Source organism: Fundulus heteroclitus, unplaced genomic scaffold (genome assembly GCF_011125445.2).
Source record: "Fundulus heteroclitus isolate FHET01 unplaced genomic scaffold, MU-UCD_Fhet_4.1 scaffold_277, whole genome shotgun sequence".
NCBI lineage: Eukaryota > Metazoa > Chordata > Actinopteri > Cyprinodontiformes > Fundulidae > Fundulus > Fundulus heteroclitus.
In genome coordinates, this window is record NW_023396686.1 from 115,045 (window position 1) to 129,266 (window position 14,222).

A 14,222-nucleotide genomic window follows, 5' to 3' on the forward strand; every position below is an offset into this window, starting at 1 on the left:
ATCAAAATTTCACATTTCAAACTAATTACTGAGGGTATTTTATTCATGAGACCCTTGTGTTAAAATATCAAACTGTCCTGAGAAAAGATTATGTTAAAAAAAACTGAAGTCGCAGGTTGTTGATACACAATTTACATAAGAATTCACAAGTGTTAGTGTTTGTTTAAAGAAATTGCCCCTTAAGAACTGAAAGGTGTTTGCGGCTCCTCTTAGTGCCCTGGGAGAAATCTAAACGGTGAGGGATAACTGTGCATGAGTGTGTGCACCCGCAGACACCCACAGATGAAACACTCCTCAGATAACATATCAAACAAGACCGGCCTATGTTTAATGTAATATTGTAATGTGATGTGTAGCACTAATAATTATCATTTCAATCATGCAAATATTTGCAGCACAGCAAATGCAGACTGAGATTCTGAATTTACCATGACAGTCAGTGCCTTGTAGGAGTCACATTTGTCAAACTGTGTGCTGTTGACACATTGAGGTTGCTGGTGCTGTTGAATGTTAATTAAGTCATTATACTAATCATGAACTGCTCTCTGAACTTGGAAGCTACAAGCTTTTTTGCATTAAGTGTGCAGGTTTGATGGATATGGGCTCAAACCGCTGTGACGTTCTTAATTATGCTTCATGTGTGCCACCGCCACATGTGCTGGAAGACGGCTCTGTGGGGAGAATCTGTAATGTTCCACAATATTAATATGAGCAGATCATAGTTCCTATGGATATATCAGTAACAGGAAAGGGGTTACATTAATTTTTGAGCTCATCTCATCAACTCTTGCAGTCTCTCACACATTGTTGGCCACTAATTGCAATATTAACGCAACATCCTCAGCTACACCAAAAAATAAATAAAAAATATTCAATAGGATTCTCAACTTAAATGATTTCCTGTTTGAGAAAATCAATAAATGAATCATAAACAATCCCAAAACGTTTCAAGCAGTCGCTCCTGATAAACTTTTCTAACTTCCTGTAATAGCTAGCTGCACTGCAGCTGCTTTTGTGTATCTGTGTTCCTCTGAATCCATTCTTATGGAAAATCACCTAATTATTGCTGCCTTTGTGTAATGTTAGTGTTGAGTCAGACTCTTACAATTTTCAACAACCACACACACACACACACACACACACACACACACACACACACACACACACACACACACACACACACACACACACACACACACACACACACACACACACACAAACACTTGACCACATGTTATTTAAAGGATATTCTCAGGTTTTATTGCAATAAAAGTACTATTATATATAAAAGGTCATAGTATTCTTTATCCAATAATAAAGAAGGTCTGTTTTCAGGCAAGTGAACTAATACTGATTTTGGTGTCTTTCACTGCTTCATGTGTCATGCTATTTACGACTAGACTGTACTGAATGCAGATTGGTGAGTTTTGCGTTTTTTCTGACTGCAGTTGGATCCATCTGCTGATTGCAAACTGTTGTGTACATACTCATGCAAATCATTTGGTGACTATGGCAACACAAACACGACAGGTGTTTCATGATCCTTGGTTAAAGTATTTGAATACAAGCAGTTTAAACTGTGCTGTGATGCAATAGCACATTTCTTTTAAGTGTTTTTGCACACTGTGCATTTAAACGGACTAAATTAAACAGTAAAGTACTTTTTAATGTTTGTTTGATTTATCAAGAGCACAATTCATCTTAAAGCAAGAAAGGAAACGATTGCACTGCTGGCTACTGTTTCCTGCTGTCATCTTAGAAGGTCAGACACAAAACATGCTTTCAAGACGGATGAAAACTAAATCTACATCCTTCGCAGAAGCCAAGTTGTCATTCTATTAAATTTCTTCACAGTTGCTTAGTTTTCAAAAGTCATCTTCAAAATCCTTTAAATAAGAGCCAGCTGGACAAGAATCAATTGTCAGGGATCTGGCAGACAGTCAGTGCTTCCAGAAAAGACACGGTGGGGAGTTGCCAGCTAAAACACTAACTGATAAACAGAAACTAAGTGAAATTTGGATGTCAACCAAAAAAATGGAAATAACTGGTACTATTTCTTCAGTGAAATCAAACCACATCCTAGATATGTAGTTGTGTTGTCTGGCATTAAGACCAGAAATATTAGAAGAAACAGTTTGCAGAAATCCAAACCGCATGGAGATCCATTATCAAATATTTTTACTGCTTATTTTGTTTGTTTTAACTTCTACTGCTTAGTGCTCAGGCCAAAACAATAATACTGTTGGACAGCTGAAAAAAAGAGAGAAAGAAACACTACTTAAATTTGTAGAACAAGTAGACGAGTTCCCACATTCCCAGGAGCCACAGGCCAACTCATGAGAGCTCTACACTCCTGGATGTGGCATGAATAGAAGTGCAAACAACACCTCATCAAGGCTGCAGCCTACAGCCACTACTCCACTACGCTGGAGCAAAAGAGGAGTACGTTGTACCTCAGAGACCAGCAGCACCCCCACCGTGTTTGCACATGTGTCTGTAGCAATGTGAAGTGTTACGATTAATACAGCTGTGTATGTCTAAAGTGCATTAAAATCGGGGTTATGGCTGGGGTGTGTGAGACCCCACAGTTTTTTTTTCACAGTAGAGCCATTAGGCGTTTTGCTGTGTGCAGGATATTTCGCCAGCATGTTTTGTTCTCACGAAATCCGTGATTTCGATTGTTGTTTGTCGGGTTTAATAGAGAGAGAGAGAGAGAGGGTGAGAGAGAGAGACAGACAGACAGTGACAGAGACAGAGAAGGAGAGACAGAGACAGACAGAGAGACAAGAAGCATGATCACAAACATTTTGCAGAACAATGTCAAGTAGCTCTCACAATAAAGTGTTGAAAATAGAAACAAACATAAAATCTTTTATAATTACAGCCTACTGGTCAAAGCTCTCTTCTAAAAGTGACCTTTGTCAAGGAGTTCTTCTCATGCAAGCATTTATATAAAGTTCAGCAGTTAAGAAATATTTTGCTAGGCAATTAATGTTACAAACGAATATAAGCAGAGGAATAAATACAATGCTCTAGATACAGAACCACATAGAAGAAAATAAAGAACAAATAGGAAAATGTTACTTAGCGGCCTGTTGGATTTTATTAGCATAAGATTAGGCCCATTGGGAACATTAATATGCTTTTTTGTTCTTCCGGGATTTATAGGTTTTTTACAATGCTTAGAAATTCAAAAGGGATGTTTCATCTCCTAATTTCCAAATTCACTTTTGTGATGTCACCAAGAAGGCAAAGAGAGGGACAGACTGGCACTGTGTACTCTAGACATGTTGATAGGTCTTCACATACCTTCACCCAAAAGCAGCAGTCAGATGGACTGTGCCAGAGAGCACTTCGGTAGTCAATAACAATAACAATTAAATTAGATCATCATTAGATCATCATGTCATTATGTGAGTCAAAGTGAAAGACTGATCTATACTTCTTCGAGATCAGACACACACAGATCTTGGATGTTCAGCCCCTTTTTTAAATGTTGGATTATTTGACGTATCTTTTGTTTTCCTATAAAAATGGCAAAAAGAAAGCTGTTACAGTAGTAAACTTGCATAATTCCTACAAGGCTTGGGAATAAACTTTCCCTATCTTCATTTGCAGGTGTCCCACGATTTCGCCATCAATTTCAACCCAGAGGATGATGAATGCGAAGGTAAGGAGGAGTTCTCCACTCTCTGTTCCCACAAAGCAGTTTGTTTTCAGAGGCGAAACCAAAAATCTGGAATAAGTTGCTTTAGATATCTCCCACTTAATTTATTCAGCAAACCTGCACATTATAGTGTTTCTATTAAAGGTTTTCTTTTCTTCTTTTTTTCAGATTTGTTGGATTTAGCTTACATTTTATAATTGTTTAAAACAAATACTAGACAGAACAATATTCATAACCATTGAACATTTACAAATTGCAACCTTAAACTTCAACATATTTCATTGCAACCTTATGTGATATATCAGCACAAATGTAAATCTTAAATTGTTACTGCTATAACTTTAATAGTGTTAATGTATCAAAAGTTTGCATTTACACTTTATAGCGGTGGAGCTCTACCTGATTTATATCACGTGTGTAATTTTAGTTGGAAAGTGCTCCTAAACCCCTAAGGGCTTAGGAATTGATCCTCCTGAATAAGACACTTAAAGGACCAATAAGTAAGACATTTACTGCAGAATTAACCAATATCTCACTTGTCACCCATGATGGAAGTAACATTTCTTATAAACAGTCGTTTCTCTCCATTAAATATTCAAAGATTCTTTATTGTCACCGTGTGTTACTGTGGTGAAATTTCCTTTTGGCCACTCTAGCCAAGAACACACATAAGCAAGCAAACAAACAGTTAATGAACAAGGGTTACAGTTTTGTTTTCCATTATAGCGTTCAAGAGAGATTAAAAAAATTAAAAGATCAAGATTAACAATAAATAAGAGAAGCAGACCAGAAATAGAACAGCATACAACATCATATACCTATCCTGTGGAAGTAAAAATTCAGTGGGGTTTCAAACCAGCAACAAACGTTGAGCAATGGCTATTCTCCTGGATGGCGTTGTGTATGTGTTTTTCCAATATGTAACACTAGGTGTCAGTATTACTTATTTACCCTTTAATTGGTAAATTGAGTACACTTGTGGGTAATTTAATCTCAGTATAAATAAAACTGTTATGTAAAAGCAAAATTTTAGAAGCTCTCCATCCAATCTGATTGAGCTTGATCTATTTAAAAAAGTATAAACAAAATTGTTAGGCTTTGAATGTTCAAAGCTGGTAGAGACGTACCCCATTGCAGCAGAAGTGGGCTCTGCCTTTGTAAGAGTTGGAAAACCATTTATTATTTCCTTCTATGTCACAAAAGTTATCCACTACTTTGTATTTGTCTTTCACATGAAATCCTAATGAATTAAAGTTTACATTCTGGTTAATGATTGCAACATGACAAAATGTGGCAAAATAGTTTTGGAAGGCACTGTTTTCTATTTTTTTTTTAGATAATCAAATACAAAACATAAATAAATGTAAGTTAATGTAACTATGCTTCTTTTCTTCTGTTTTCTCTCCCTTCTTCAGGGATCCAGGGAGTTGTCGAGGCATATCAGAACTGTCTTCCTAAGATCCAATTATATGGCCCAACAAACGTTGCGCCAATTATTAACAGGTTAGCCAAGGTTGCGGCAGGAGATGGCAACATTAAAGATGCTTCGGTGAGTAGCCCAGTGACATATAGGGTTTGTTTTTATGCCTCCTACTGAGATTCAAAAGTGAGGAGCCTCTGGTTCCCAGTGTTGTTGTAATAAGGCTAAATGGTGTAAAAGAAAAAAAGAATTCATTATAAAGTTGTTATCATATCTCATAAGTTTCTGTATTAGATTAGTAATTTGTGAAATGCACCTAATTGGTGCTAAGAGTTGTCTTATTTCTATTTTCTAGCATTTATGTAGAGATTATGTTTTAGTTTACCATTTTTCATTAAAAAACATATAAGCTCACTTGGGGAGCCAAGGAGCAAACTGTTATTCAACTTAAAATGAAAGTATAATTTACATTAGTCATAGTGTTATTTGTAGTGTCATGCAAATATATCAAACACTACTGATTTCACACATACTTTATTCACCATAAGTGCAAAAATAACCTTCCTTAAGTTAGTAATGTAATATAACAACACAAAAATAGAAACACCACAGTGCATTTATAAATACTGCCAAAACACACATTTAAAATGATAAATGCTGACGAGAAAGGACAGTATTATCTCAGTATATCACTTTATGTAAGGGTTTATGTCAAAAGACAAATCTGTTGCATTCTGAGAAAACTCTTCCAAATGTTATTTTCACCATTTGTATCTGAAATCCTGTAGAACAATTTTAGAGTAAAAAAAATTATTATCAACTGTCAAATGTGTTATAGATATGACCAAAGCTATTGAAAGACAAGCACAATATGTCAGAAATGTATTGTTACCTGAATTTCACTGTTATACAATATGGCACAGAACTGCTTGGAATGCAGTCGATGTTAGCTCATGTTAAAGATACCATGCATTTTTCATGCAGTAGATAAGGTTTTAGAAGGGCATACAAATTTACAGAAATCAAGCAATTAATACTAAAATGTTTATTTGCCAAAAGTATTTAAATGGTGTTTGCAGTATGCAGCAGCTGGTTCGGTTCTCCTGCTAGCACCAACCTAGGAGTAGTCAGTGCTTAGGGATCATCAGTCTGTGGGACAGGGTTCAAATTGATGTCATACAGTAGAACACACTTCATAGTTCTTCATAGTTTGTGTAATTCCTTTTTTAAGTTAAACTTAGGACATTTTTGTCCTGCTAACTTAATTAATTGCTGGTTTTGTTACAATTGTGCCCAGAACCCATTACTAAACCAGGATGGTTTAGTAATGGGTTCTAACTGGTTTTGACCTATTTCTGTTCAAATTGAATCCTGGTGTAGTCCTGGGCTATAAGTAGTTTTAATATAGTTCTGTAGTTCTTTATACACAATGTCTTGTTTTTCGTGTCTCCGGGTCCTGCAACTATGGTAATAAACTTCTCCTGCATGAGTCATCCAGACTCAGGCCTACTCCTTACCTACATCCTCTACAGCAACTAATTATTTCCCTAATAATATTGAGTTGTCAATAATTATTAACTGTGCAATAAATCTTAATACATAAGTGGAGGACCCAGTTCTGTACTTTGAGCAAAATGTGTGACACCAAGACTGTATTTTAACATTAGTGGTTGTCCATTTCATCATTCAAATGAGAACATATTAATATACTATTGGTATATACTAGGGCGATTATTAACGAACAGCTGATTAAACTTTAAGATATGTAAAGGTAAATATTAAATTAGTTTTGCAACCACATCAACAGATTCAATAATTTCTTACTTTTGGATTGTACCAGATCACCCTCGTAAGGATGAAATATTTTGTGGGCTAAGCCCCTGAAGATGAAAATGTCTAGCGCCGCCCTGACTAAGAAACAGAAGACGTAGCCAGATACACCCTTTTCAATAAAGCCTTGTTTTGTGATGGATTTTTATTTTTATTTTTTTACATTTTTTCCCCAGAAGCTAGATAAACTACCGATCTGGGGCATCAGTCTGCTAAGAAGCCAAAGCAAAAAGACAGAAATCATCTTTAGACATTTGTTTTCTTGGTATGTTTTAGCTCATCTACAGAGTTTTTACATATTATTTTCCAATGGCCATGTGTTTTGTAGCGCAGAGCCACTTTATGATAACTGCGGCTGAGTGAAGACCATAAAATCCTTCAGAATAACATCAAAGTGCTCCTCACATGCTGAGACGTGTCCTTGCTCAAGAACAAATAGTGGTGAGATCAGTAAGGCAGATTTTCACATTAAAACAATTTCTTTCTTGCTGTCTTGCAGAGATACCACATCCTGCTCATCCTCACAGATGGCGTGGTCACAGACATGGCGGACACACGTGAAGCCATCGTTCGAGCGTCCTACCAGCCTCTTTCCATCATCATTGTTGGCGTGGGCAATGCAGATTTCACAGACATGCAGATCCTGGATGGAGACGATGGTGTCCTGCGGTCACCGAAGGGCGAGCCTGTCCTCAGAGACATTGTGCAATTCGTCCCCTTCCGAGACTTCAAAACGGTCAGTGTTTTTCTCCATCTGTCGTTTGTTCTGTGCTAATCTGTTTTCCTTCAGACCGCTTGACATCTGAGCCACAGAGGCTTTTGCATATCTGAACTTTATTTTCTATGTGATCAAACCTTTGTAATTGAAAAACATGAACAGTCAGCTTGGGTTGTTAGCAACACATTCAATACAATGTGCTTTGTGGATTACAACTTTTTAGGAAAGCAATTTTTACATAGGGGCTTGAGGGTTCTAAACAGTGTCTTAGCTGTTCTTTGGACTGCATTATTCTGGACAGAGGTCTCAGAGGTTCAGTCTGGAATCTGCTGTAGCACCACCACTAAGACCTAGACTCTCCAAACCTTCTCTTTTTCTCTTTTAGCCCTTTATATTTGTCGAGTTTCTCATGTCAACCCTTCGTGATTTTGCTTTTGCCTGGGATCACTCTGTCTATCACTACTGCCTTCTTTTTAGCTTCTTCTGCAACGCTGATATGTGGTAGATTAGCTATCACCTATTTAACTGTATGCATCCGGAAATACAGCAGGATCTCATATATTATGTTGGTATTTAATTGTTGAACAGATAATCGTGGTACCTTCAAGCCTCTGGAAATTGTACCCGAGGATGAATCTGATTTTTGGGTGGCCATCCGTCTATACCTGACATCTCTACTGATTTCTTTTGATATTTCCTTGATATCACAGACAGAAGAGGTGACCCTGCAATAAACCAAGCTGTTCCTTCTAGGAATCGTAAATTTTTTTGTGTTTTTTTCTTCTTTTTCTACTGGATCTTAGACCATTCTGCATTGTTTTGCCAGGAGATGCTAATAGCTGTTAGCTGCTTCCTTCTTTTATCCCCTGCTGCTTACACGCAGTGACGTACTTCTGTAAGCGTGAAGGGCTTTATTTGCTAACAAATTGAGCAAAAACAAAACTTAAAACGGCAAAAATAATAACTAATGCGGCAGCAGGATGCGATAAGCTTTCATAAAAACTTGCATGCAACCAGAGTGAGCTACTGACGTATAAATAAATAAAAAAGTTAAATAACATGGCTATGCAGCTTTAAATGGCTGGCAGTATTAATATTACTGTTTGTTTGATTGGCAGAGAATGTAAATAGAAAATGTCATGACATATTTTAATTTAGATAATGAGTTGTTGCAGGTCTTCCACATATTACCTTGTTATTATGCCATATTTTGATGCATGCTTCATATTTTGAAAGGAAGATGTTACAGAAGCCACTTTCGCTTTTAAGATGTTTCATCTTCCATTACTGGTTCTTAGTGCTAATTTGAATATTACACCTTGTGAAGTCCTTGTATTTGCACACATGAAGTTGTCTCTTCAGGAGCTCCAAATAAATAAATAAAAGAACTGGACTTCAGCTCAGTGGTGGAAGACATTTTGCTTTTCATTTGAAAAGCTTTTTCTATTCAAAGCAAGAGCAGAAGAAGTTCTGTTTTTACAGTTCCATGAGTGTGCTGTTATGCAATGCAACTTCCCATGTCTATTAGGCTCTCTTATCAATGGGATTTTTTTTAACCCTTTTGAGTTTTCCATTTCCTGGAATTTTCACCAGCATATTCCTTAGGAGTTGGATATGGACTTTCCCGTTATTTGATCCTGAAGAGTTTTTACTGAATGCTCTAAAGTGAATTTCTCACGCACATTTTACTTTGTGTAACTATTTCGCTCAGTTTGATAATAGAAATAGGAGAGTGGAAACAAAAAAGATAATTCAGTCAGCAAATTACATTTTTTCAACATCTAAAAATACTGAAAAATGCAATATGTACAAAAAAGCAGCATCACCAAAGTAATGGGATACTTAGGTTGATGTACATGTGTGTGGAAAGGGATGTGTAAGCAAGTCGTTTTTGCCGCATTGGATAGCACTGGACAAATAATCACATTTGCAATATAATCGCAATTTTCAAAAGAAACAATTTCCAAATCGCAGCGGTATGCAATTTTTGGCTACATAATTAATGGATCAGACATGTCCTTTAGGTGTCGGTAATGTGTTTAAAGTAAGTTTGCCTCGACATGGAAGGGAAGAGAGTTGCAGCAGTGAAATAATGTAAATTAATTACTTGTTTTAGAGTTTATATATTCAATACTTTTTACCAGAAACTTTTAGGAATCTCACCATAGCATTAAGTACCAGTCAAACTTTGTATATAGACTTGTTTGCTTGTTGCACTTTAAGTTCAAGAAGGATTGATGTCCAACTCAACAAGCTATTCTCTTGAATGAGAATATTCAGATTAATAATCCGACAGTTCAATTTCTTGTTTTAAATTGTGCAACACTGGGCATTTTTGTTACTTGTGGTAAATTGCGAAGAAAAGTAAAAATTAAATCATGGTCACAATTATTGTTGAAATAAATAGCAATTTAGATTTTTTTGCAAAATCGCAAGAGCCCTAACACTGTAGAAAGAAGGCTGCCCAGAGAAACGCAGACAGCTCACTGTTGTAACGTGACACACAGCCGACTCTGAGGTGCAGCAAGATTTCTAACGATTGACTCAGGCTGTTGCCAGGAGAAAGTATGGCTCAAATGGAGCCTGGATATTTGGTACTTACATTTGACTGTCTAGACATTTCAATCTCAAGATTATACGCCCCTGATATCAGTTAAACTGCTGATCTATTGTTCCCGTTCTTTTCAATGGGAATTTATTTTAAGTTCAATCTAATACTGTCAACAGCATATTTAAATTCATATATCCCTATTTGGGTTTCTGCTTAAAGTAGTCCCACAGTCCTACTCACAAACATTCATCTCACATACATTTCATCTCATTTACATACACTAGAATACAATAATATAGTTTCTATATTGTATAGTTAAGGTAAAAAAAATAATTCAATCACCTGGCAGATAAAAAAAATTGTGAAGATTTTTCATTCAACTAAGAACTTTATTTCTGATAAGAAATTAATCAGGCATCTGTCACAGATAGTAAAATAATGTAAAATGTGAACAAGTTTTGAAAAAGTAAGTTATTTTAGCCTTTTTTTGCAATTTTTTTTATTATGAAATGGGATGTCTAAAAAGATTTATCATAATTGGGAACATCATTACAATAATCAAACCCTGCTTATATTTAACAACCAGATATTTGCATGTTTCCACTAGTATTTTGGTGATTTATGTCTGCTGATGAGCTCCAAGCCATTCAGGTAGGAAGAGCTCCTTGCCATCACCCTCTTTAGATTTTCTGTTGGATTCAAGCTTGCCATCTAACTTGGAGATTCCACAGTGGTAATATTATGTTCAGTCAGAAGCAACTTGTTGATAAATCTAAAATATGACTTTAAACCTAAATCTGCCTACACCCACCAAGTACGAGGATTTTGTGGGCTCAGCTGGAATTGTACATAACACACATCCTCTTCAATTAGAAGGTATGGCTTCTTTCAGGACATTGATGCAATGATGACAATCTATTGACAGTATATTTCCGCTGAAGATCTTTTTTTTGAAACCTAATACACGAGAAATATGCTTCACAGTTGAACTATAGACAGCACGGCCCTGACTGTGACACTGTGCATGCTCTAACGCATTCTGATATGTCAACATGTTTTAAATTAAAAACCTTTCACTTCACGCATAACCAATCTATTTCCCTCCCTTTTTCATCTCCATTGTAATACTTTCTGACCTGTTGCTGAAACAGTTACTGCTATATAGAAGCCCCACTTGCTCCATACAAAACACAGTAACAACCAAATGGGAATGATACTCTGATTAAAGGTATTTTTTTAACCCATAAAATACAAAAATGAAACTGTCAAAACTAAACGTTTGTTTATAACTACAAAAATCTTATACATTTTGTCTAGAGATTTATTAGAGCTAAATTTATGATTAAATTTTACAGATTAAACAAAGCTAAAAAAAAAAGACCCAACTGAACATACGTAGATATTGTAATATCCTCAAAGGATTATCGTTATTCTTTACAGAATTAACTTTATAGATGTCACATTTAAAAGTTTGCGCTGGCCCAGTTTGTTCCTGACAAATGAACATCGTGTTGTGTTTGTAAGATTCAACCGGACACTTTTTTTTACAGTTAAGCCTGCCATCACTTTGAGCAACTTTCCACAATATTAAAAAACGGATGCCAAGCTAAACCTACTTTGCACGTGAACTCCAAAAACTCGAAACTAATTCTTACTGAACAACATCAATATAATAAAGGCTATTATATCAGTTTGCCTTTATTATGTGTAATGTATGTAATGTGAACCGGAGTAGCCAAAGAGAAATTTATGTAACACGTGGTGACAATACAAACCGGCTTGACACTATATATATATATATATATATATATATATATATATATATATATATATATATATATATATATATATATATCTTTTGGGATCAGGCCATGTGGGTCTTCTACCAGAATAACGCACAGCAGTTATGTACCAACACTGTCAGACACTGACTCACCTTTTTTAATTAGCTTAAAGAGGGGAGTAAGCTTTTGACATTGCCAACATCCCCCAGAGTTTTACCTGAAGGCGTTTTGTTTCACAGATTAAACAATGCTTCACAGCTTTTTTGACAACTCTTTTTGTTCTCTGCTCTCTGTTGCAGGCTTCTCCTGCAGCTCTGGCTAAGTGTGTTCTTGCAGAAGTACCCGGCCAAGTAGTTGAGTATTTCAGCCATAAGGCCATTTCACCAATGAGCTCAATGAGGGAGTTGCTGACCCCCATCCTCAGCCCAGTGGCCACCACCCCAACAGAGTAACTGGCTGTTCTGTACCTGCAACCCACCTTGGAGCGCACACTAAGAGGGGAAGAAGATGCATGAAGATGAGAACCGAAGAGAACATGCTTCTTAATGTGTTGTTACTTCTTTATTTTAGATAAAATGTTTACACAGAGACTGAAATACAAGAGATTTGGGGTTATGTTTCTGTGCTCTGTGTGGGTTGAGCACTTTTTCCTAGCTGTGCAAACTGACCATCCAGCTTTTTCAGCAACTCAAGCCCTGAGGGGTTTGGTTTTCTCCTCATTATGTTTATGCATGCGGGTCAAGACCTTACGATGATTTAGTAATCAGACAGAGGCTTGTTTTTCCTTTTTGTCCTCACATCAGTTTAAGGTGTCCCTTCCCTTTTCACACATATTTAAATAATTTTAAATGCAATCAGAATTAGATTGTTTAACAATTTTTAATCAAGGTAAAAGAATTGTAAGAAATGCTGCAGTTTATTGTTAGACTCATAATTTGTCTGTGGGCTTGAGAGTGGGTCTAGTGGCAGAATTGGCCTTATTTTTGAATTACGACATTTCTATATACGCATACATCATAAATTCAATTCCCAGTACAGGAAATAACATCAGTATGCACTGTAAATGTCAATTTTTTTTATTCATGTGTACTTCTTGATGTAATATATTGGTAAAAGCTTTGTCTGAATGTGCACCAGCCGCTGACAACAAAACAGAACCTGCGTTACAAAACATGTGAATGCAAAGATGGACAGTGCTGATTAGGTCAGTGCAATCTATTTATATTTCACCAAATCCTGAGAGAGGTCACCTCTGAACACTAGACAGAAGAGCAAACAAGATAAAATCATGTTAAGCTGCATAAAGTCGAAACAACGTTTCAAATCTGGTATATGTAAATATCAATATGGTATCAACATCCAGATACATTTTATGTTTGCAGATTTTAGGTGTCACTGTGTGAAACTGCGAGTGACCTGACTTCACAGATCTGCAGTATGTGCTATAGCTTTGGCTCTTTATGTGCTATTTTCCTTCAAGACTGTGAGCTGAAAGCTTAAAAAAAAATACAACCGGGCTAGATTATTATTTTTCTTTCTGAAGAGAGTAAACCAGTTTGTGGTTTGCTGTCAAGTGGCTACAGTAAGCAGTGGAAATCATGCGTCACGGCAGGTTATCTCCGAACCATTGTATCGTTGTCATCCTTTAGTGAGCCATTCTGATAGTAAACTTTCATGTATCTGCTGTAAGTTTTGTTCTGCAGAGACACTCAATTGACCTTTTTTTGCTGCTTTTATATGCAACATAATTTTACCAGATGTTTAATGAAATATTCAAGTTGTGAGAAGCTTAAATTGAAGCACAGCACAAAAACCATTTATTGGTTAATGCTGTAACACATGTTAAGATTGTGTTCATTTACATCAGGATAATAAATTATTTGAAATTAATGTTACCGATTTCCTTTTAGTGTTTCTTGCCATAAAATGAGTGTACCCCAAGAGCAATTAGCTCTCCTAATCCATTAATTCAATTTCCAATTAACTCTCACCCAAAGGGAGAAACAGACAATCTTGATTGTGTTATTCTGTTGAGCTCATCATTTGAAAAAGTATATAACCTTCAGCTGTACTTATCTGGTATATAGGTTGAATCGCATAATGTAATGTTCAGGATTTAGCTGCAAATTCTTTTTTTATTTTTCAAACAGTCATTAAATCTATAATTAACACGCAAAGTCGATGTAAAGAAGAAAAAATACCCCTCTTTGGGCAGGATCAACTTGTGATTCTCAATACATCCTATACATCTT

General features: G+C 36.1%; 1 protein-coding gene across 2 annotated transcripts in view; it reads left to right on the plus strand.

Annotated features, from left to right (window-relative positions):
• cpne7 (copine VII) overlaps positions 1-13,865 on the plus strand; it is a 52,175-nt gene extending 38,310 nt beyond the window's left edge. For both annotated transcript variants that reach the window (XM_036130003.1, XM_036130002.1), the window contains 4 exons: positions 3,619-3,670; positions 5,083-5,216; positions 7,417-7,653; positions 12,270-13,865. In XM_036130003.1, coding sequence (XP_035985896.1) covers positions 3,619-3,670; positions 5,083-5,216; positions 7,417-7,653; positions 12,270-12,422 — 576 coding nt within the window. In that variant the 3' untranslated portion in view covers positions 12,423-13,865. The remainder of the gene's footprint in view (positions 1-3,618; positions 3,671-5,082; positions 5,217-7,416; positions 7,654-12,269) is intronic.
• The last annotated feature ends 357 nt before the right edge of the window (positions 13,866-14,222 follow it).